This window comes from Mytilus edulis, chromosome 10 (genome assembly GCF_963676685.1).
Source record: "Mytilus edulis chromosome 10, xbMytEdul2.2, whole genome shotgun sequence".
NCBI classification, from domain to species: domain Eukaryota; kingdom Metazoa; phylum Mollusca; class Bivalvia; order Mytilida; family Mytilidae; genus Mytilus; species Mytilus edulis.
In genome coordinates, this window is record NC_092353.1 from 14,880,859 (window position 1) to 14,903,906 (window position 23,048).

The window sequence follows — 23,048 nt, forward strand, 5'->3', positions numbered from 1 at the left end:
TCACCAGCCCAGTAGTCGACATTTCGGTGTTGACATGAATATCAATAATGTGGTCATTTTTATAAATTTCCTGTTTTCAAAACCTTGAATTTTTCAAAAAACTAAGGATTTTCTTATCCCAGGCATGAATTACCTAAGTCGTATTTGGCACAAATTTTTGGAATTTTGGAACATCAATGCTCTTCAACTTTGTACTTGTTTGGCTTGATAAATATTTTGATATGAGCGTCACTGATGAGTCTTGTGAAGACGAAACGCGCGTTTGGCGTACTTAAATATAATCCTGGTACCTTGATAACTATTTATATACAAACTTTTTATACCGATAAGTCAAATATAGAAACTTGTTTTAGTTAGAAAAGGAAGAAGATATATTTCACTATAATGAATATGACATTTTTGCAACTTAAACGTGCTTTTAGATTGTATGGGATAAAGAATTGAACGACTAAAGCTTACATTGGTGCGTTTGTGTATGTATGTTTTATGAAAATTTACATCATCATCTTTTATGCATCGTTCATTTTATCAACATATTGAACGTTTACTGTTAGCTTTGTTCGAAGACCAACATTGTCACCTTTTGTCGTCCAAATTTATCTTTAAAATTTCTATCAAATATGAACTAACTTTGTTGACAAAATGGTGTCACTCGGTTGACACAGACAGGGTTATCATGTTTCTATTTCCAAAATCTTTCTCTTCGGTCATATCTCAGTTATACTTGAACTAAAACATACTCTAGTTGTACTATAAAATTATTTGACGGTGTTCGCAGTATTTATTGAAGTGCATATTTTCAAATGATCAAAATGAAGTTTATTCTATTTCTATTTTGTTTTACATGGACGAAGACACAATGTGAATTATTACAGGCTGTTCTACTTGATGAAAATAACCCAAACGGTAGGTGATCATGCTAATCAAGCCATTTAAACTCTGTTGTAACGATCTTAATGTTGAATTGTATTACCTTTTCTTGAAATAATAAATTATCATATTGATTCACAATAACCATTATAATCGGATTACTGAATAGACTTTGATTTGGTTGCATATCTGGTTTTATCATTTAAGCAGAGAATTAAACGAACAAAATGTATATGTCTTCAAAAAGTAATAAAAATATATAAATTAGGAGAGGAGTTATAAAATAATAATAATGATAATAAAAATACTTCGAGTTGTTTAAGTCAACATTGCATTGTCACAAATGCCGTTCATCAGCCCTGTCTTCGCCTTGTTTTTAATGAGTTTATAAATATTTCTGTAACCGGAATTGAGAGTGCTACAGTATAATTGGAAAAGGAGAAACATGTTAATGCCAAAGAGAAGATGTATAATATGCAAAAATGAACAACGAAAGCTCATGTAACGGCCTTTTTTGGAACGAAGTAATGTTTACATTGTATGGCAAATTTTTATCGTGCAGTGACGATATTGTTTTGAATTCTTTTCCAAAAGGATATTTATTCTCAGTTATTTTTGTTCTATCCTTTTTATTTTTTTTTAAATTAAGCATGTTATATTTTCATCGGTTATTTTGTATTTGTTCTGTAGTCACAATCAAGCAAGGGACTATAATAATACATTTGCATTTAAGTTCAAAATTATGATAAAAAACTTTATTGGACACGATTATCCAGTTATACATACAAATGGAATAAATATTATTTTAATGTCTACTTGCAAGAAGTTGGAAATAAAGAAATTATTTAACTTTTTTCCAAACATTTCATTATACGTAGAAACCGTTACAACATATTCTACTTATTTCGAATTGAAGATACAAAATAATTATGTCTACGACCTTGATAGATACAAGAGACAAAATGATAATCATTATTTACTTAAAGAACTAAAGTGTCGTTTGATCAATATTTTCATTTATCTGTGCTAGAATTATCGAGATTCAACTATGCTTATCCTTTATTGAATGAGTTTGAAAGACGCAAGATACGTTTTGTAGTGTTTTTGTGTGCCTTCTTTCAGTACAAGGGAGTGGGCTAAGAAGCCATCATACGATATAAATAATTGCAGTCCATTGGAAATTATATTGAATCATTGGTCATCTGTTATCATTGGAACAAGATAATACAGGGAGTTGCTATTTAGAAAAGGCATTATTATATGGTATCAAAGATACATCAACCTTGGTTTATCGGAAGAACTAATAAAAGTTATCTGATGAACAAACAAATCTGACACCTTCATTCAATTAAGAATTGGTCATTATAATTATACATTGACTCTCTCCTATATATTTCTCTACCATCCTGTAATGACTCACCATTGTGCTATTATTATTTCTGATTATTATCTGTTAATTCATTTTCAGTTAATTTTGACGAAATAGCAGATACGGATCCATTGTTCAGTGATACAGTTATTATTGATGATTCTGGAGTTCCTGGTACCGAAGGAGCCAGTCATACAGGTAGAAGGTGATCTAGTGGAGTGTTTATGGTGACTGTTAACCGAAAAGTTTTCACGACGACCTTTAATCGCGTCTTCAATCTGCGTTCCCTTAAAATTGCGATTTTCAATGGTGTATTTTGAAGATCAAACGGTCTTTCTTTTCCAACATCTTTTCCAGCTAATTTGGCTAATAGTTTATGTCCCTTTTCCGGCATTTCGCATTCATAATAAAGCAAAATTCAGAAAAAAAAAGCTTCTTAAGCTTCTAACGCTTGCAATTTACAAAAAATATTTACGTTTTTTTGGTAGACTACAACTCCCGATGGTCTCGTCAGCTCAGTAGTCAGTACTATGGTACAAGCATAATTTAACACGAACCTTTCTAAAAAAAGTCGTTGTTAAATCTATAATGTGATAAGAAACTAAGATTTCAACTCAAAGTTGACCTAAAGTGTTTAATTCTAAGTCATTTATATATTTTAAAGCTTAGTATCGCCTCTTTTATCACTGAACTAGTACATATTTTTGTTTAGGGGCCCATTGATTCGTTGACATCCCTTGCTATGTATCTTAAACCTTTTACATTTTGAATACTATTCCAATTTCATAAGTGCAGCAGATCTCTAAGCGAGAAGACATTGATTCACAATGTTTTGTTGAAATAATCATGTTTAAAAAAATACAAGCATTTGCACGGTTCAAGTCATATCGCAAACATTATATAAAATAATCTATTTTTACAGATGGATCCAAAAGAGTGTGTGATGACATAGCAATAATAGGGGCTGGAATATCTGGTTCATTTATTGCATGGCGACTCAGAAATAGCAAAAAATCAATTTCAGTATATGAATATTCACATCGTATCGGTGGACGAATATTTACAAGCCATATACATGGTGTTAAAGGTTTCAATGCAGAACTTGGTGCTATGCGCTTCCATGAATCGTGTATGTAAATTAAGTTTATCATTTTATTATTCATTAATAAGTGTTATTACAACGGAGAGAAGAATTTAAACACTTCACATAAAACTCTCTTTCATTTTACCTAAAAAAAAAGGTAAATTAGAACTAGTAATTTATACTTAATCGGCTCAATTCGTTAAAAAGAATGTGCTGTTTCGATCTCGCTTCGTGCATCATGATTTGATTCTCGTATGTAATCTCAAGTATCATTCTTCTTGCATTAGAATGCAAAAGTGGCAAAATAAAACATATAAACATATTTCAATCTTTAGTTCACATCATTTTCCTGGCCTGACAAGTAGATAAAAAACATAAATGACACAAAATTGTTACAGTAAAAAAATGTTTTTTGCATAATGGAAAATTATTCAAATATTAAAAATAATGAGAAAACAGAACACCGACAGTAAATTTCGTTTTTGGCAAAAATTTTCTTTGAACGCAATGAATAGTTTTGCCTAGAACATAACTGACATTATAGTCGAAATGCGCATCTGGTGCAGTGAAATGGTTACCGTTGATGTTATTGATAAAAATAGTACTAGCAGACTTGATTTATGTTTGAATATTTTTTGTATTCATACGAGGAGCTAGTTGTAAGATCATATTATATTTTTATAAAAGGACAAATAATTTTGTAATTTCAGCTCACCAACTATTAAATAAAACAGCACGACAGCTTGGTCTTACTGTCATTGATTTTCCATTGGGTTACGGTGCTTCAGACTCTACATTAATGTTTTTGCGTGGAGTTCACATGAGATATAATGAAGTTGGTAGCAAGATGCCATATAATTTAAAACCAGAGGAAAAAATATCATACCGACAAATATTAAGGTAAAGTATTTACTAGGCACCACACATGGGCAAACCATTTTTTCGGTAATTGCGTCCATTAGTTCCTCCGTCTGTTCGTCAGTTCGTCCGTCTGTCCCGCTTCAGCTTAGGGTTTTTGGTCAAGGTAGGTTTTTTTATGAAGTCCAATCAACTGGAAACTTAGAACGCATGCTCCCCATGATAAAATCTTTTAAACTGTAATGCCAAATTAGAGTTTTTACCCCCATTTCACGGTCCACTGAACATAGAAAATGAAAATGCGAGAAGGGCATCCGCGTACTATGGACACATTCTTGTTTTGTAATTGTTTTAACAGAGGATATGATATTCTTAATTACTTGAGACTTGATTCCGGTATTTATCTAAACAGTGGATTGATTGACAGACAAATGACATTTAAATATGTAAAAAAAGTGACATAAATTTGTTCAGAACGATTACAGAGATTCGTAACGGATCAGATGATAGAACATGACGATGAAATTTATTTTTCAGGAATATATATGTTAACAGTACTGACTATTCACAACACAAACATCGAGATTCCTTTCATCTGAAGACCCATGATGGACTTGAACTATACAAACAAAGGTGCTGTAATAGTCATTTATATAACGATTTGCAAAAATGACCTTTAATTTGCATACCGAATTTAAGTTAAGTCTAAATAGACCTCTGTTCATCTGTTCAGCATTAATTCTTGTCAAATTTCCTTAAAATTTCAGATAACCTGGAAATTAATAGATTTTGTGTCGAGACTAACAATCCTACCTTTTCCTATTTAGAGATTATGCCGTTAAACTAAACACACATCAAAAACATTTGCAGTGCAACCACTTAAGGATATCTACTTTCTTAAACAAGAAGATAAAAAAAACGACACATAATTTGGAAATCAGGGTCAAAATATACTCGGTTCTTCTTGAATTGAGTAGAAAATACATCTGTAACATTAGTTAGTATTCTATTGATATTGTATGCGTTAGACCACTGTCCATAAGGCCCATGTATACTAAGGTTAATCACGCCCGGAGTTCTGACATGATAAAATTAATTATTTCGGGAAAACCTTGGTTGCATCTACAAGGGTTATATTGTTTTTTATCACTCAGTCGTTACCACTGCTGACGATATAATTAGCTCAGTAGCCAATACATGTCAAGTATTGGAATGATTTCAAACTTTAAAAATTTCCAACTCCCGCAGACAATGTTGACCTTTGATTTTGGCTATTCTTTTTAAATATATTTTGTTATATAGCTCATCACGTTATTTTTTGGGTTTGAACGTTTCTGATCCAGGTACATTTAGAAACTACTATGATTTCTTAAATGTTTTTATTACCTTCATATTTTTTAGCTGGTGTTGTTTGGTGCACTGGTATCATCACCTCAGTAGTATGTGCTTCAGTACTGATATGATTTATAGCATACATTTGTGGAAGTCTTTGTTGATAGATATAAATATAATTTAGGAAACAAGAATCCTATTCCAAAGACAAAGTTGATGTAAATGAATAATGGTCTATTTTGTTTGGTGTTTCATCACGTGTTTATGTATTTGTACATCCTTAGCTTTCTTGTTTTTAATCATTCCTGGCAGTGGTAAATCTTGGAAAACGTCTAGTCCCCGAGCTTATCACCAGCTCAGTAGTCCCCACTTCGGTGTTGACATGAATATCAATTATGTGGTCATTTTTATAAATTTACAAAACTTTGAATTTTTCCGAAAAACTAAGGATTTTCATATCCCAGGAATAGATTACCTTAGCCGTATTTGGCACAACTTTTTGGAAATTTGGATCCTCAATGCTCTTCAACTTCGTACTTGTTTTGCTTGATAAACATTTTAATATGAGCGTCACTGGCGAGTCTTATGTAGACGAAACGCGCGTCTGGCGTAAATTATAATCCTGGTACCTTTGATAACTATTCGGATGAACCAAAGTGTTAGTATAATTTTCATTGGCAACTTGATTGTCAGTCATCACGGTCATCTAATTGTCCATCTTGATAATATTTCTTTAAATACAGACATATAATTAATAATTCTACTGCAACTTGTCAAATGCAGTGGAATTTGTACTGCTATTGTTACTTAGATGTTAAGCCCTCGAGCCTATTACAGTCCAGTAACCAGTAATTCGACATTCGTACTGGCATAAAAATACGATTTGTTTTATTTAAATATGCTATTATAAACTTTCGAAGTCATTTGGAATTGAGAAATTAATCTCCATAATGCCTTTCTCTAATGCCATTTCAAGGTGTTTTTTTTATCCATTATGTTTCATCAGTACAGTTATCAGTTTGTTTTAGGTTTTGGATTTTTAAATTTCTTTGACCTTGAACATCATTGAAAAAAAAGTCTGTCTGATGATTATAAAATTGTGTCAAGCCTCATTGTCGTGTTTAACTTTAAACATTCCAAATGTTGTAATTGCGAATTTTGTTTCAATTTCCTACTCATTTATGTATTTAATTTCTTGAACTTTCAGTAGTTCAGCAATATCTATGCAGTCGTTTATACAAACTGCAAAATCCTACGGACAATAAACTTTTGAATATTTCTTACAGAACATAGATAAAGATAGAATAAGTAAGGGTTTCATGTTGTTGTACAGCAATACATTATTATCCCACAAAACAGTTTATGGATGTTCTTGAAAGACAGGACATAATACAAATTTCACGAAGGAAAAGAGGTCAAAGAAGAGACAAATGGATCCAAAACAATACATAAAAGTCTAAAGATTAAGTAACAATAACCATTTCAATAAACTGGGTAAATTCAAAAGCTCAGACTATTATCCACCAATCATATTCCTTATAGTGAGTTAACATATCAGGATACTTCCATCTTGTGATGTCACAATCGAGGAAGATTGGAGTAGATTGCACAGGCACCAAAAGAACATAGATTGATGATAGGCAAATTAATTTAAAAAAATGGGTCATTGAGGTGTGATGAGATGATTGAAGCTGTTAATTTTCTCCCTGATAATATTTATGTACGTTTCGGCAACAAAGTTTATCAACAGATTGTAGGTATCTCCATGGGCACTTATTGTGCCCCTTTAATAGCAGATATGTTTTTGTACTGTTACGAATCACAGTTCATGACTAAACTCAGTAAAGACCCGTTAAAATTGCATTCAATTGATAAAATACAACAGCACTTACCGTTATCTTGATGATATTTTTTCGTTAAATAATCAACAATTTTCTCAATATACTGCTGAAATTTACCCCAAGGAACTTACTTTAAATAAATCAAAACTATTCGGTAATAACTGTCCTTTCCTGGATTTAGATATTTCGGTTTTAAACGGTAAACTCCACACTAAAATTTACGACAAAAGAGACGATTTTTCGTTCCCTACTGTTAATTTTCCATTTTTAGAAGGTGATGTTCCTTTGGCACCATCTTACGGTGTTTGTATTTCACAACTTGTTCGCTATGCCCGTGTCTGTTGTGACGTTTTTGATTTTAACGAACGCAACCTATGTATTACTGGTAAATTATTAAACCAGGGATATCGTTACCATAAATTACTTAAAACCTTTACTAAATTTTTCCATAGATATAAAGATTTGGTTTTGAAGTTTGGTTGTACCTGTAGAAAACTTATCTTAAACGGGATAGCACATCCTCATTTTTACGGAAATGTTGTTAACCGTGCCCGGAAATTAAGAAATGATCCATGTAAACTTGTCGCTCCTTTAAATAACTTATTCTAAAAGGTTACCTATTCAACACTGTAATAAGATCATTGAATATTGTTTTTATTGATATAAATATTGATTTTGTTATCAGTAAATTAAAAGCTATACATATTCATGGATCTACAATCTGTCGATACCTGTAACATGGCATTGCACAAGGTCATGTTTTTCTCTGGCTGTTTATGACGTCTTTACACTAAATCCATTGGATGTTGGATGTGTACGGATTGATTGTTTAGTCTTAGATGCATGATTTTTTTATTAGTTGTTAGTGGCTTTGAACTAGTTGTCAGATAACTACGAGTACTCCCAGATCTGTTCATTGTGTCTTTTTGTGTCGGGATGTATAAGTACCGGGCCACGTCCACTTGTATTTTTGTTCATCTGATGAGTTGAGCCTTTTTCAACTGATTTTTATAGTTCGTTCTTATGTTGTACTGTTATACCACTGTCCCAGGTTAGGGGGAGGGTTGGGATCCCGCTAACATGTTTAACCCCGCCACATTATTTATGTATGTGCCTGTCCCAAGTCAGGAGCCTGTAATTCAGTGGTTGTCGTTTGTTTATGTGTTACATATTTGTTTTTCGTTCATTTTTTGTTTTACATAAAAAAGGCCGTTAGTTTTCTCGTTTGAATTGTTTTAACAGTGTCTTATCGGGGCCTTTTATAGCTAACTATGCGGTATGGGCTTTGCTTATTGTTGAAGGCCGTACGGTGATCTATAGTTGTTAATGTCTGTGTCATTTTGGTCTTTTGTGGATAGTTGTCTCATTGGCAATCATACCACATCTTCTTTTTTACATTGATATTATTGTACCAATTTCATGTCATCCTTGTATCCTTCGTTTTCTCATAAATCAATGGGTGGACAAATGTTCATCAAGATATATGAAATTAAATTTAGTTTCATATTCCAAAAGGTTTTTTTAAATTTTTAGTCACGAGAATTTCAGATGAGTGTTCTAGCAACACGCAGTATTCTTATTGTAATCATATCATATGTTTTTTTTTAAATGTAAGTAAAATTAGCATATACTTGTGTTATATTTTATAGTATTCAAGCTGTCTTTGCAAAGACGATCAGCACAGAACTCGCACATTATATCAAAGATATCAACAGCTTTTTGTCAGACTTTGGTACCACTAGTGCAGCGTATGCGTTACCAGCATCTGATCCAATAACTCCAGGAGAATCGTCTTATAATATGAAAACTATCAAAGAAGGTTTTAGTACCATACCTAAAAAACTAATAAATCAATTCAAGAATGCAAGCAGCAAGTAAGAAACACCTTATCGCAAATATGTTTTAAGACAAAAAAAATTAAATCTTTGTTTTCAAAACTGTAATATCATATATTACAAACATGTCTATGAATGACATGTATATTTATTCCAAAAAAAAACCAGAAAAGCAACCCATGTATACCTTACTTCAAATATCTGAAATTAATTAAAAGGATAATTAATTATTGTAACGGAGCCTTAGTATGCCTAGTTTGCCTAATGCTAGTATTATTTCTCACAAGAATGTTAAATGTCTTTAACATAAACACGCCCACCGACCTTACTCGATAAATTGTCAAAAAAGCATCAAAGATGGTTATGTAAGTTTAAGAAAAATGTGTCTATAATTTTTAAATAAAAATAAATTTAACGTTTTTAAAATACTTTCAGGCACCATGTATTATTAAATTACAACTTAAAGGGAATAACTAAGAACCATGATGGGACATATCAGCTTCATTTTGATAACCACAGAGTAAGTATTATCTTATGAGTGATTCTTGTCATTCATCTTACTAATTTGCTACCCTTGACGCAATGTTATGTTTCATCTACATCATCGTCGAAAACTGATGTAACTTTATGATACTGGAAAACAATGCATACCTTGAAATGTTTCACTTCTTTAAAAAAAAAATGAAACCAACACGTTAAAAATGTAATACATCCAAAGCACTTTTCTGGATTCATCTTCATCAGGAACTCTCAATACCAAATATTTAAAACCCCAGAATGTATATTGACCTAAACAATTGAGGACCTATATAACCATATATCTACGGTTACATGTAACTTTGTCTAAGGGAGTTGAAAACTTCGTTTCTTTAAATTTCTAAAATTTTCAACAGACAATTTAAGAAAGGTTTGTTATGACAGTACCGACGTATTGACTTCTGAGCTGGTGGTACTCTCGGGAGCTGATGGTCCACTAGCAGAGGTATCGACCAAATTTGTTGAATGTGTAGTAAAACAATATGCTAAATTGCCTTGTAAAATACCGAAGAGTTGATTACAAGGGAACTTGCTTCGATCACCTAAATGTACTTCAAGAGAAAATCATCTATAATACTAAAATTACGAGGTCCAATTTGTTAGCCGTCATCACGTAAAAACGACGAATCACAGAATTCAACTTTATATATAACTAATATAGTACAAAGGTGTAGATTAAAAATTACTCCACTCCAGGCCCTTTTGTTTTCCATGTAATTAATATTGCCAATAATTAAGAAGTTCCGGGTCGAGTCCGCTACCGATACCAATAGTATATTCACCTGTTACCTATTACCTTATCTGTACGTTCCGCATCTGACAGGCGCACCACCAAACGTTGTTTTCAGGATTAATATGCTATATATACGGGTCATAACCACAGGGTTGACACTACTAAATTGTCAAATTGTTACCTATTGTAGTATTTTAATTAGTAAGACTTTCTAAGATAACAATACGAATGCTAAAAATCTGGACTAAAAATAAGGCGTATAGGTACAGTTTTCAATTTGTTAGTGGGCATGACGTAAAACAGCGAAGCAAAGAATTCAACTGTATTTATAACTTATATAGGACAATGCTGTTGATTAAAAAATACTCCATTCCAGGACCTTTTGTTTTCCAAATAATTAATATTATTGTTTCAGTTCGACGGGTTCAAACAGAAAGACTTGAAAGCAGAGAAAAACTGTGTATCTTATAATCGGCATGACTTTATCAGATGACAATACTAATACTAAAATAAGGCTTGCGCATAGTTATATACTATAATTCAGTCACGTACCCGTGATATCACGGGTGTGTTCTAGTATCATATAAATAGTCCCATGTCTTTCCAGGTATCAGCAATTAAAAAAATTGCAAATGTTGAATTGCCTTGAAGATACAAAAAGAAATGTGTTATGTTTTTTAATTGTTTTGTATCATTTTAATGTACTGCAATAATAATGTGTACAATATGTATAGCCTGATGACATGTCATAATTTACTGCATACCTCTAAATATGTAATCAAATTTGGGGAATCAATAATGGTAACATAAGATACTTGACACACATTAGAGATTTCGCTGCAACATATCTCACTCTATTGTTTTTGTTGCTATTGTCTGTGTTCACATAGATCTAGGAAAAAGTGGTATGAGTGCCAATGAGACAACTCTCCATCCAAGTAACTATTTATAAAAAGTAAACCATTATAGTTCAATGGACGGCCTTCAACATGGAGTCTTGGCTCACACCGAACTGCAAGCTATAAAGGGTGCACAATTTAGTCTGTTTTATATTTGCCTTATGATACTAAAGTCATATATGCATATTACTTTTTTTACAAACTCATATAACTTGAATAAATAATTTATGAAAAAAATACTTTTGTTAAATTCGACATTACCGAAAACAGACGGTTATTTGTTTTTTGTTGTGCATTGTTATACCAATTATCTATAATTTTTTTTTATATATTTACTAACAGAATCATGCAGCACACGATCAATGTGCAAAAAAGGTAGTTCTGGCAATAAACAGATTAGCACTTGAGCATTTGAATTGGTCTGTGTTGAAACAACCCAATATAAGGAATCTCATAACTAAATCCGTTAGAGACGCACATGCTGTAAAATTCTTCCTAGCCTATGACCAACCATGGTGGAAAAAAAGTAACATGTATTCCGAGTTCGCTATCTCTGATACACCAATTCATCGAACATATGACTTCGGGCCTGTAGCGGGCACCAATATTTCGGTTTTAGATGCTGTTTATTCGGATAATGATGTCACCTTATGGGAAGAACTGGTAAAACGAGGCCCACGTATATCCGGTAATTCGGTGCATTCTGTCACTCCTGAAACCGTGTTCATCATTCATAAATATCTGGCAGCAATTTATAATATTGATATGCATACTATTCCAAAACCAGTAGGCGGAGTAATTGGTATTTGGGACGCTTATCCTATTGGTGGTGCATGGTGTGAGTGGTTGCCTGGATACATTATGCCAGATGTTGAAAAACAAATGGTCAAACCATCTTCACATGATGAAGTATATGTTGCTTCAAATGCTTTTAACTCCAAATCTCTTTCCTTCTGGAGTGAAAGTGCTCTAGAAGCAGCAGAATTGGTGCTGGAACATTTCAATATTACAACGTTCAAAACTTGAATAAACGGGAAAAAAGATAAATGCTAGTACTTCATATTATTCCTTAGACAACAGATGTAAACATGTATATCAATGTGTCGTTAGTAATAAGCCATCTGTTGTTTGTTGATTTTATAGGGAGTCATAGGCATTGTGGTATAAGTGCGCAGTACAATATTTTAAGTAAATCCGGTTGTTTTTGTATTGAATATTCCTGTCTACTATGTTGCCTATACGCACCTATTTCTGAAATTTGAATATAAATCTGAGAAGGCAGCTGCTGACAAACTAAACATAAACTGCCCTTATCATTCCTGATGATGTTGGAAAATACACTGCTTTCTTGATATTTGATTTGATATACAGAATTTGACTGAATTTAGTAGCCATTTAAGAGCGATGTACCCAATCGACGACGAGGTGAATCCTTGTTTATATGTTTTCGAATTGGACGTTAAATGGTTTTCACTACCTTTATATTTAGGTGTTAAATTTATACCAACCTAGTTTATTTTGTCAATAACGCTTAGCTATTAATCCTGTTTGTGAACACGTTTGTAATCGTATAGGCTTAATGGTTTTTCACATTTTGTTTTCAAAATTTTTTCGGTTTTGTTCTTTTTTTGTAACTATTACCGCCTTAATAGCGTATAAATAATTTGACGTGAAATTTGAATATCTTAGTCTTTCTTTAAGATGTTTTTTTTTTAAATTCTTTTACTCTAAGGGGGTGTCATGTTATTTACATATGTATTTTGTTCGAGAATTTCCCAAATGTTTGTTCCAGCAGAGATTTTCTTTAATCATTAGTTATAACAGTACTCAATTAATGCATCTCCAAATAATAGACTGGTGTATAGAAATTGACCAAAAGGATTCCTCCTGCAGTAAAACCTAGGCTGAATTGATTTCCATTTGGTTGTGTAGGATTTTACAAGCAACAAACGTATATGTTATAACATTATATTGGTAGAGTGCATATATGATATTTGGCCTGTATACTAGTGAAACTGACTGATCTAGAGGTGGCGTGAATCAGATGTGGATACTAATACATTTTAAAGATCTTTTAAAGTACATAAATCTAAGACTCGTTCATCTTGCAATAGTATTAAAACGTTTGACTTTTCTAAACTTTACACAAGTATTCCCCATTCTAAACTAAAAGAAAAATTGAAAGAGTTGGTATTGCTTTGTTTCATAACAAAGAATGGCCAACGAAGATACAAGTATTTTGTCTTAGGGAAGGATAAATCGTCCTTTGTAAAGGCTCACACTGAATCAACCAAAAAGTTCTTTGAAACAGACATTATCAAGATGCTTCATTTCTTGATTGACAATATATTTGTTACGTTAATGGAATCCAATTGTGCCCTTCTTCTTGCCGACTTATTTCTTTATCATTATGAGGCTGACTTCATACAGGAACTTCTTCTTCTGATGAAAAATCAGAATTTAGAAATATCCTTTAACTTTACTTTCCGCTATATAGAAGATGTTCTTACACTAAATAATTCAAAATTTTGTGATTATGTTGAACGCATCTATCACATCGAAATAGAGATAAAGGATACAACAAATACAGATAAGTCTGCCTCATATCTTGACTTACATCTAGAAATAGACAATGAAGGTCGGTTGAAAACAAATCTTTACGACAAACGAGATTATTTCAGGTTCCCAATTGTAAACTTTCCATTTCTATGTAGCAACATTCAAGCAGCACCTGCATACGGAGTATATATCTCCTTATTGATACGATATTCCCGCGCTTGTATGTCCTATCATGATTTCCTTGATAGAGGGTTGCTACTCACAAGGAAGCTATCAAACCAAGAGTTACAAATAGTAAAGTTGAAATCATCACGAGTTGGTTGACCGTTATGGAATAGCCGTTTCACAGATGATACGTTTCTTACATCGTAACTACAATTTCCTTCCCTTTCCATGAATGTGACCTACCGAATAAGACTATTTACCGGGTTTGTAATAACATGAGCAACACGACGGATGTCACATGTGGAACAGGATCTGCTTACCCTTTCGGAGCACCTGAGATCACCCGACTTGTTGGTTGGGTTCCTGTTGCTCAGTCTTTAGTTTTCTATGTTGTGTCTTGTGTACTATTATATGTCTGTTTGTCTTTTTCATTTTTAGTCCGGAAAATGGCCAGTGTTATATTATAGTTCGTTTCTGAGTGTGTTACATTTTAATGTTGTGTTTCTGTTGTGTTGTAGTTCTCCTCTAATATTTGATGTGTTTCCCTCAGTTTTAGTTTGTAACTCGGATTTGTTTTTTCTCAATCGATTTATGAATTTCGAAAACGGTATACAACTGTTGCCTTTATTTAGCCATGTCGTAGTCAGTTTATTTTCGATTTATGAGTTTGACTGTTCCTCTGGTATCCTTCACCCCTCTTTTAACGAAATGAATGCCATAATAAACTCCGAATCATCTAAATTAAAAAAAAAAAAAATAAAAAAAATAAACAACACACGTACACGACAAACGAAGTTTACACTTTCTAACTTAGAACAGGCGCAAAACCGCAACGTGGTTCATTTTGCTTTGTAAGATTTCAGTTCTCCTTTATATCTATAGCATATATGTAACAACAAACACAGTATAAATTCAGACCGAGTCGGATCTTAGTTTACAGAAAAAGCAAAAGGACAATAATTTTTATAAATTATCAATGGACTACTAGCAGCTATACAAATAAGAAGTTGTGGTATAATGCCAACTTTCCACCAGAGACCATAATGAGTTTATAAGGCATGCGCAGTGTTTATCATTGAAACACAAAATAAAATAAAAAAAAACATATTTTAATACAATTTAATGCTAAAAATAATATTCGTTTTTTGTAAAAATTTACACCAGCAGATCATAGTTCTTGTGATTATGTGATTAATCATTATTTAATTCTCATTTTTGAAATGGATGTGATTTCCTTCCACATTAAGGCTTATTGAAAAATGAAAAAAATGTTTTGCGGCATTTTTGTTTTGGTAGGACAAACTATTTTTGTGTAAGCAAAACAAATATTTTCCTTCTGTGTTTACCGGGATTGTTATTGTCCGATATTTCGGGTTTTATCCGCGGATAATGATTATGAAGGATGAAAATAATCTCAATATGTTGAGTTAAAGTGGATTTCAACGATGTTCAAATTATGTAACACTATGCATTTTGTTTTTGGTTCATTAGTAAAGCAAATAAATGATTTAAATTATAGTGTTCTATGTTTATTGAATTTTAGCATAACAACTACTTGGCAAACAAGTGATAATTTTTCTTCGGATTATTCTTACAACTAAAGTACAATACTTCGCGATTGAAATAGGCTGAATAATTTAAAACGTGTCCTTATCTTAGGAAATTTAATCAGGGAGGAGAATATTAATGGGCTCTTGAATTCAAAAATATAACAGCATATCATAAACCAACGAGGCAACATCCCCAAACATTCATAACATATAAGTATTTCCGATATCGGTATTTCAATTTTTAAGTTTTAAGTTTTGTCTCACATCTGCATTAGGACTTTATAACTTTTAAATTCAGTAGAATAGTGCAAACACATTGTTGCATATCAAGTACAATATAAGGATATGAGCCAAGACTTTACCAAAAAGGATATTGTGCTACAAGATATATGTTGTACAAATTTTAATGAGTAATACTGTAGGTCATATATATTTTGTCCAAACAATGGCTACTTTTTTCATATGTCAATCTCAACATGTTTATGACATCACTTGTAAGTAATCTGTCTGTTTATCATCTGTCGAGTTCATTTATTAAAAAGGATAATTCATATCAAATTTTTACCTGTTTCATAAGCTAAAAAATTATATGTTGGTCATTTGAACGTATACACCAACCATGTTTGTAAAGAAAAGAAATTCTTAATAGTTTTAAATATCAATTGTTCTAACTCTTCTTTCACAGATGATCTAGATTAACCCACTATTAAAAGATGAAGTCGATAATCTCTGTTTCATATCTTTGAGCAACAATGTTTCTGGGCGACACAGCTGTGTCGTGCTATTGTTTAATTCCACATATATATCTTGCTGAAGCTCAGCATAACTGATCATACTCCCTGTGGAGCCAACTTTGATCATAGAATTAGAACTAATATTTAAACCGTGTGAACCTTTGAAGGATGTGTCACTATCTGTAGTTAATAAATTGGTATTCGTCCTTTTTGGACTTGTACTTCTCCATTTGGTAGGGCTTTCTGGTCTACTGTCATATCCTTGGTTATTCCATTTTCGTATGTTTGGATAAAAATTATTTACCGATAAATTGTTATTTCGTGAAAAATTTGAATCTGACATTGCAAGAAGAGCACTTCCTGATTTCGATCTCTGAATATCCGGATGACTTATAAACTTATAATGGTTGCCTCGATAAGCTGACCGTCGGATGTTTGGAGATCTATCTGAATACACAAGAACTGATTTTGACCTTACACTAAGTTCTAATAATTCTTCCTGACTGTATATGCACCGACACAAAGTTCTTTTGAAAGCCATTCGATATTTCTTTGACATAAGATTGTACAAAAGGGGATTAATAGTTGCACCAATGTAATATAAAACACCTGAAATCAATAATTAGATCAAATCAAATCAATAAATTTAATCAATGTATTATACAACGTATTAAATTTGACAGAATTTCAGATACATACTGTATTCAAAGTTATAACTGTGTTTTAAGTATTGTAAAAGTTTAGATATTTGCTGTATCCAAAGTAATGCTTGCTGAGTTAGTAGTTACAGCAAGCTATTCACATGCAAATTGATTTAACAAATTAAAATTCAATGATGAGCATTTCAAACATTTTCAACTTTTTTTTCCGGTGGTACACGTTTTGATTGTGTTTTTATTATTGCATTTAAAACTATTCATTTGGTTCTGCACTGCATAATAAGGGCTATGTCTTCATGTTATGGTCGATTTTTCTCGTTTTGCTGCTCACTGTTGATCAAAATAAAGTTTTTTACGCGATAATTTTTTAGTTGTTTTTTAATTTTATTAAAAACAATCGTTACTATGGATCAATCGAACTCATTTGAAAATATAATAATTTAAAGGAGTGCTATCATCCAAGACAAAAAATAGTAATTGTAATCGGTCTTATTTATTCTTTTCCCGTATGGATTTTATTGATCATTATTAAATACCAAAGTTATAAACGTATCATAATATTATCACCATCCTTGAATTGAAAACTTTATAATTTTTCAATGCTTATTTTCTTTTTACCTTTTTATAGTTTTACATATTTCTTATACCCCAAATTTATGATGAAACGCATGTTGTACGTTTTATTTTCGAAACAGAAGGTTTGCTTTAATCGAGTAATGACATGATGCAATCATAGTAGATAGCTACATGAATCATCTAAATATTGAGTAGACATATATAAATTTATCCTCTACGAATTCAGTATGACTCAAACAAGAACTGTACTATTTTTCGAGGGCTAGATAAGTTTAAAAAAAATAAATAGCTGATTGGCGTACCCAATTTCAGTCTTAGTATATATAATGAGTTTATATACAACAGATCTATTTTTTTTATTGAACTCAACCATTCACGTTTTCCTACGTTGCGTGTGTAAATCCTTTGGCATTGTATATGGAACAAGAAATAAATGTCTATAATATTAATAAAAATGTATACCTGATATATAAAATAAAGTTGACTGAATCTCAAAAAGTAGAGGCGTCCATTCTGACACGTATGAGGTAATCAATCGTTGTGCATTAAACGGTGCCCAACAACAGAAGAAGGCAACGACAACAGCCACTGAAAAGAAATGTAAGATATTAATTACCGTATGAAATATTATGTGAAATTGGGAATCTCCATACATATACATATAGATTCTACAATTGCTTCGATTGTAATACGGTATTCATGCACTTGAGACAGTGTAATTTTCAAATTTAAAACCCAAAGCACGCTGATTGAATACAAATAATCAACATTTCAGGAAAAAGAAAAATAACCAAAATACCGAGCTCTGAGGAGTATTCAAAACGAAAAGGTCTCAAGCAAATGGCAAATTCAAAAGCTCAAACACATTAAACTGATTTGGTAGAGGCGTTGTATTATGTAAAAAAATAATGAATTAAACCAGGTTTAATAGCTAGCTAAACCTCTCATCTGTATGACAGTTGCATTGCATAAATTCAATCCTATTGGCAACGGTGAGTGAACAAACAGACATTAAAAGATAAATCGGTTAAACTGAGAGAAACATATACATATAAAGTTAAGGTATATGGGGTGTCTAAATTATAATCCATAGAATCTTTTAATAATTTGCCAAAATGTCGTTCATATCCTGCTTGTTTAAAAACATTAATAAAAAGAATGGGTCACCGGACTTATTTTCACGCTACAGGTTGTTCAAAATTGTCAAAATTTTGTATAGATTATGCATGGAAAACCCATTTTTCCGCCATAAAACGCAAACCACACCATAGAATTTTGAGATAAAATATGAGAAGATAGCTTCAATATTATGCTTTCAGATAAGAAAAAGAAATAATGGGGTCACCGGACTCGTTTTCTTGCTACATGTAAAAATGGGTAAATTCCTAACACATTCTATTGTAAAAGTAACCCTATCTGGATTATCTGCCCTTGCATTTGAGTTGCCTCCCCTTATTTGACAAAGTTGGAAAAAATGTATCAAACAAAAGGATTCTTATTTTTGTAAAATACAATCATAAATATGATCAAACATGGCATTTTCTATATTATAACGAAAATTCTTACACATAAATTACCTACTACTATAAAAATTTGCACATTTCATCAAAGATCTAGACCTTGTTTTCTAGTATTTCAAAATCCAAGATGGAGGAAGACACCCTATCTACCTTAAAATTAAAAAATGTCGTTAATTTATGTTTGAGAGTCTCCAATTCACAAATCAAACTAGAACTAGATGTCGTAAATTTGTGAAAAGAATGTATGCGCAAATAATTGATCAAAGATTTACGAGTTACTTTTTTACAGAAGCAATGAAAGTTATGATTTAAACAGCTACGAAAACAAAAACTCATCCAACATATGCAATTTTTGTGATTGAATTTCTGGAGTACAATATGTATCAACAAGTACATTTTTTTTTAATTTTAAAAAGAATTTATTTTATATCGTAAATAACGAATCTTAGAAAGAAATACATTTGAATAAGCTGAAAATAAATTTGAAGTAACAAAACTACCTTAGTCAACTAATAAACTAATAGACCAAAGAAGAGAGGTATAAAAATCTCTTATTGTGAATGAACAGCAAAGAGAGAGAGGATGAGGATCATGAAAAAAAGTAAAATCACAAAAATACTGAACTCAGAGGAAATTCTAATCGGAAAGTCCATAATCACAAGGCAAAATCAAATGACAAAACGCATCAAACGAATGGACAACAACCGTCATATTCCTGACTTGGTACAGGCATTTTCAAATGTAGAAAATGGTGGATTAAACCTGGTTTTATAGCGCTAAACCTCTCACTTTGATCACAGTCTCATCAAATTCCGTTATATTTACAATGATGCGTGAACTGAACAGACACAATAAATAAAATAGTGACAAAATATGGGTACAGCAGTCATCATCGTGTAAAAATTTTAAAAGGAACAATTTAGCAGAACACAAAAACATCTATCTACAAACACATTCATTGATTCGCGTGTCTGACGTCAGAATTCTTTTTATATATTTGTCGTTCAATGTATTTATAAACAATTTTAAAATTTCACATGGGTAATGTTAGCATACAGGGTGAAACTCGTTCCATTTATAAACCATGCAATGATGACATGTTCAACATCATTGAAGCCAATTTGCAGGTTTATATCAAATAGAACACTGTTCCCTACAGAATCTTCTTGAAAAACAAACAACAACCTCAATATCTAAAACAAATGTTGACAATATTGGTTAAATTTAATTATACAACTCGAATAAAAAACACGGTTTCTAAATGGAATTTATCGGTTAACTAATGTTACCTTAATTAATACTAAAACATTAAACAACGAGCAAAAAGTATGGCAAACAGCAATTATCAACTAGCACACTACGATTGTGGTGCGGTTTAACATTTTATGTTAGCACCAAATTGATAACTTTTAAGAGTTGTTTTATTTTAAGGTACAATAAGGTTAAATGAATCGTTTCATTATCTACGAGATCTATAAACAATATCACCGTAAGAATAAGTTTTGATATCCCATTTGTTACCACCCTTAGTTTTTGGTGGGGTTCGAGTTGCTTAGTCTTTTCATTTCTATGTTGTGTCTTAAGCTTGTGTACTATTATTGTCTGTTTGTCTTTTTCTTTTTTAGCCATGGCGTTGTCAGTTTATTTTCAGTCTATGAGTTTGACTGTCCCTCTGGTATCTTACGTCCCTCGTTTTGGATCTAAATCGTCACTACAGACATTGGAAGTGCGCAAGAATGAGAAGGAAGCATCATCATTTATGAAGAATTTTTCTAAAGACATAAATCATTAGAATATCTAATTAAGTTTCATATAATTTCTCCAAGAAATAAAATCGTCTGCATATTTAACAAATTGCAAATCGTTTTATTGATGTACTAATTCTAGTATTTCCTACTTAATTTTTATGTACCCTGATATTAGAATATTAAAAGCCGTCAATTTGAAAGCGCACATTATAAAAAGCCTGACAATAACCTCTTTGCCTTAAAGTTGGGTTATGTGCATAAATTTATCTGATTTAATTAAATTTTGGCTATATCTGTCATCTGATTTCGACAGATGATTGACAACGTGGTTATTTAGCCATAAATACGTCACTCATTTTGGCTTGGACGCTTTTAATATACAGCTTGAACCGTTTTGAGAGTTTGCCAAACATAATGGTCGAGTAATTTGTCCATGGATTTGAGAATTTCTTCTTGCAATATTTCCGTGTTATATTTGTAAGTCATTCTTTTCTTTTTTTTTATTCTTCGGTTATTAAATTTGGTCAATATACTAGAAAAAAAAGAAAATTCAAGACATAAATGATGTATCTCAACGAACAGGACAATCGGCCATCAACTTTAAATGCTTCAGTGTATATTAACCACAAATATTAATTTGATTTGAATTGTAAGTTTTGTAAAACTTATGTTATTGTGATAGTTATTTTTAATGCACTTATATTTTTTCCGATTGTAACAGTGTTTGTCACGAACGGTTCTGATGAAGATTGAAGAAAAACACGTGTATACATGGAAAGCATATTATTTTGTTGTCTCCCTTTTATGCTCTATTAACCCTCTGCGGTTATCCTGTTTTTAGAAGCCAGTCATATTCAAATGATTCATTTTGTTTGTAAAATCTCAGTCCTTTAATTACTAAGTTATGTTTAAATAGTATAGGTCACAAGCGTAATTCATGGAGGTTATCTAAGGAACAAGTGTTTTTGCGTGCGGAAATCAATGTTTACGCTTTAAGTGATGATCTTAATTCACTTCGTGAACATTCTATTAATCTTCATTAAAAGTTACCATAAATGTACAATTAATCATAAATATCTTACCTAACATTTTAATAACAGCATTTCTTGCTCTTGTTTTTGTTGAATGCTTGTCATTCGAATTATTCTTTGGCTGAAAATCTGATTGGCTAAGTGCTCGTCCAATTAATATATACATAATAGAAATCAGTGCCATTGGAAATATAAAAAATACAAATGTTGACATCTGGAAGACATGTTTCATTTGAGTTAACCATTTTAACGGAATGTTGCAAACTAATGAAGCAGAAAGATAGGTTCCATTGTAAGGTACATAATGATACAACCTGGTGTGAACAGGGTAAGGAATTGCAAATATTGCTGCTAGTATCCAAATAACACATATTATTCTAATAGCTCGCGGCAAATTTGATAAGGTTTGCGCTTTAATTGGGTGGCAAATTGCAATGTATCTTTCCACTGTGAAAGCTGTAATAGTTAAAACGGATGAATATGACATCATTTCAATGAAAAATGTCCTGAATATACAGAATCCTTCTCCAAATCGCCATGGATACGCTTCCCATATACTGTATAACTCTGGAGGAAGACCTAAAAATATAAAAAAAAAATAAAATAAAATAATCATTCATGAAATCGATTCATTTGAAAATTTAAACTTACTGAGTATTTTATTTTAGTATTGCTTTTCGTTGTATTCTTGTGTATACGACAATATAAAATAAATACACAATACACATGTATAGAATTCACATTTCAAAAACATATTGTTTATTTCTTAAAAAAACATGTATATAATTTGAAAGATGACGTATGCGACATAGTTAATGTAAAAATACACTATTGTTTGAAAATATGGAACAGAAGATGTCTGGGATTTTCCAGTAGTATTATTTTGTTCTCGGTCTCCTTTTATTCGTATATGTTCAAAATGCATAAAGGAAAGAAAAATTGAAAACAACACGTTTAATATTTATATGCGTCCGAAGAGCTTTTCTGGATTTACCTTCATCAGGAACGCTCAAAGCCAAACATTTGAAATCCGAAGATGTATAAGTACCGGTACCGTTGAAGAGCTATATGACAAAAATACCCCCCAAAAAAAGCCAAATTCATATAGAGTCAACTTTGCCTAAGAGAGTTGTATCCTTAGTTTCTAA

At 31.8% G+C, this 23,048-nt stretch overlaps 2 protein-coding genes across 2 annotated transcripts in view; one reads left to right on the top strand and one right to left on the bottom strand.

Annotated features, from left to right (window-relative positions):
- The first annotated feature begins 721 nt into the window (after positions 1-721).
- LOC139493465 (aplysianin-A-like) lies at positions 722-12,405 on the top strand. The gene is made up of 8 exons (XM_071281872.1): positions 722-906; positions 2,339-2,437; positions 3,162-3,368; positions 4,034-4,223; positions 4,719-4,814; positions 9,004-9,228; positions 9,625-9,709; positions 11,701-12,405. Exons 1-8 carry the CDS (start codon positions 804-806, stop codon positions 12,382-12,384), a joined length of 1,689 nt encoding a protein of 562 aa, XP_071137973.1. The 5' UTR covers positions 722-803; the 3' UTR covers positions 12,385-12,405.
- A 3,852-nt stretch (positions 12,406-16,257) lies between these two features.
- Positions 16,258-23,048, bottom strand: part of LOC139493467 (neuromedin-U receptor 2-like) — a 34,134-nt gene continuing 27,343 nt past the window's right edge. Inside the window, exons 2-4 of the mRNA XM_071281873.1 lie at positions 21,952-22,479; positions 18,064-18,189; positions 16,258-16,975 (exon numbers count right to left, since the gene is read on the bottom strand). Of these exons, the coding sequence (XP_071137974.1) occupies positions 16,323-16,975; positions 18,064-18,189; positions 21,952-22,479 (1,307 nt within the window). The 3' untranslated portion in view covers positions 16,258-16,322. The remainder of the gene's footprint in view (positions 16,976-18,063; positions 18,190-21,951; positions 22,480-23,048) is intronic.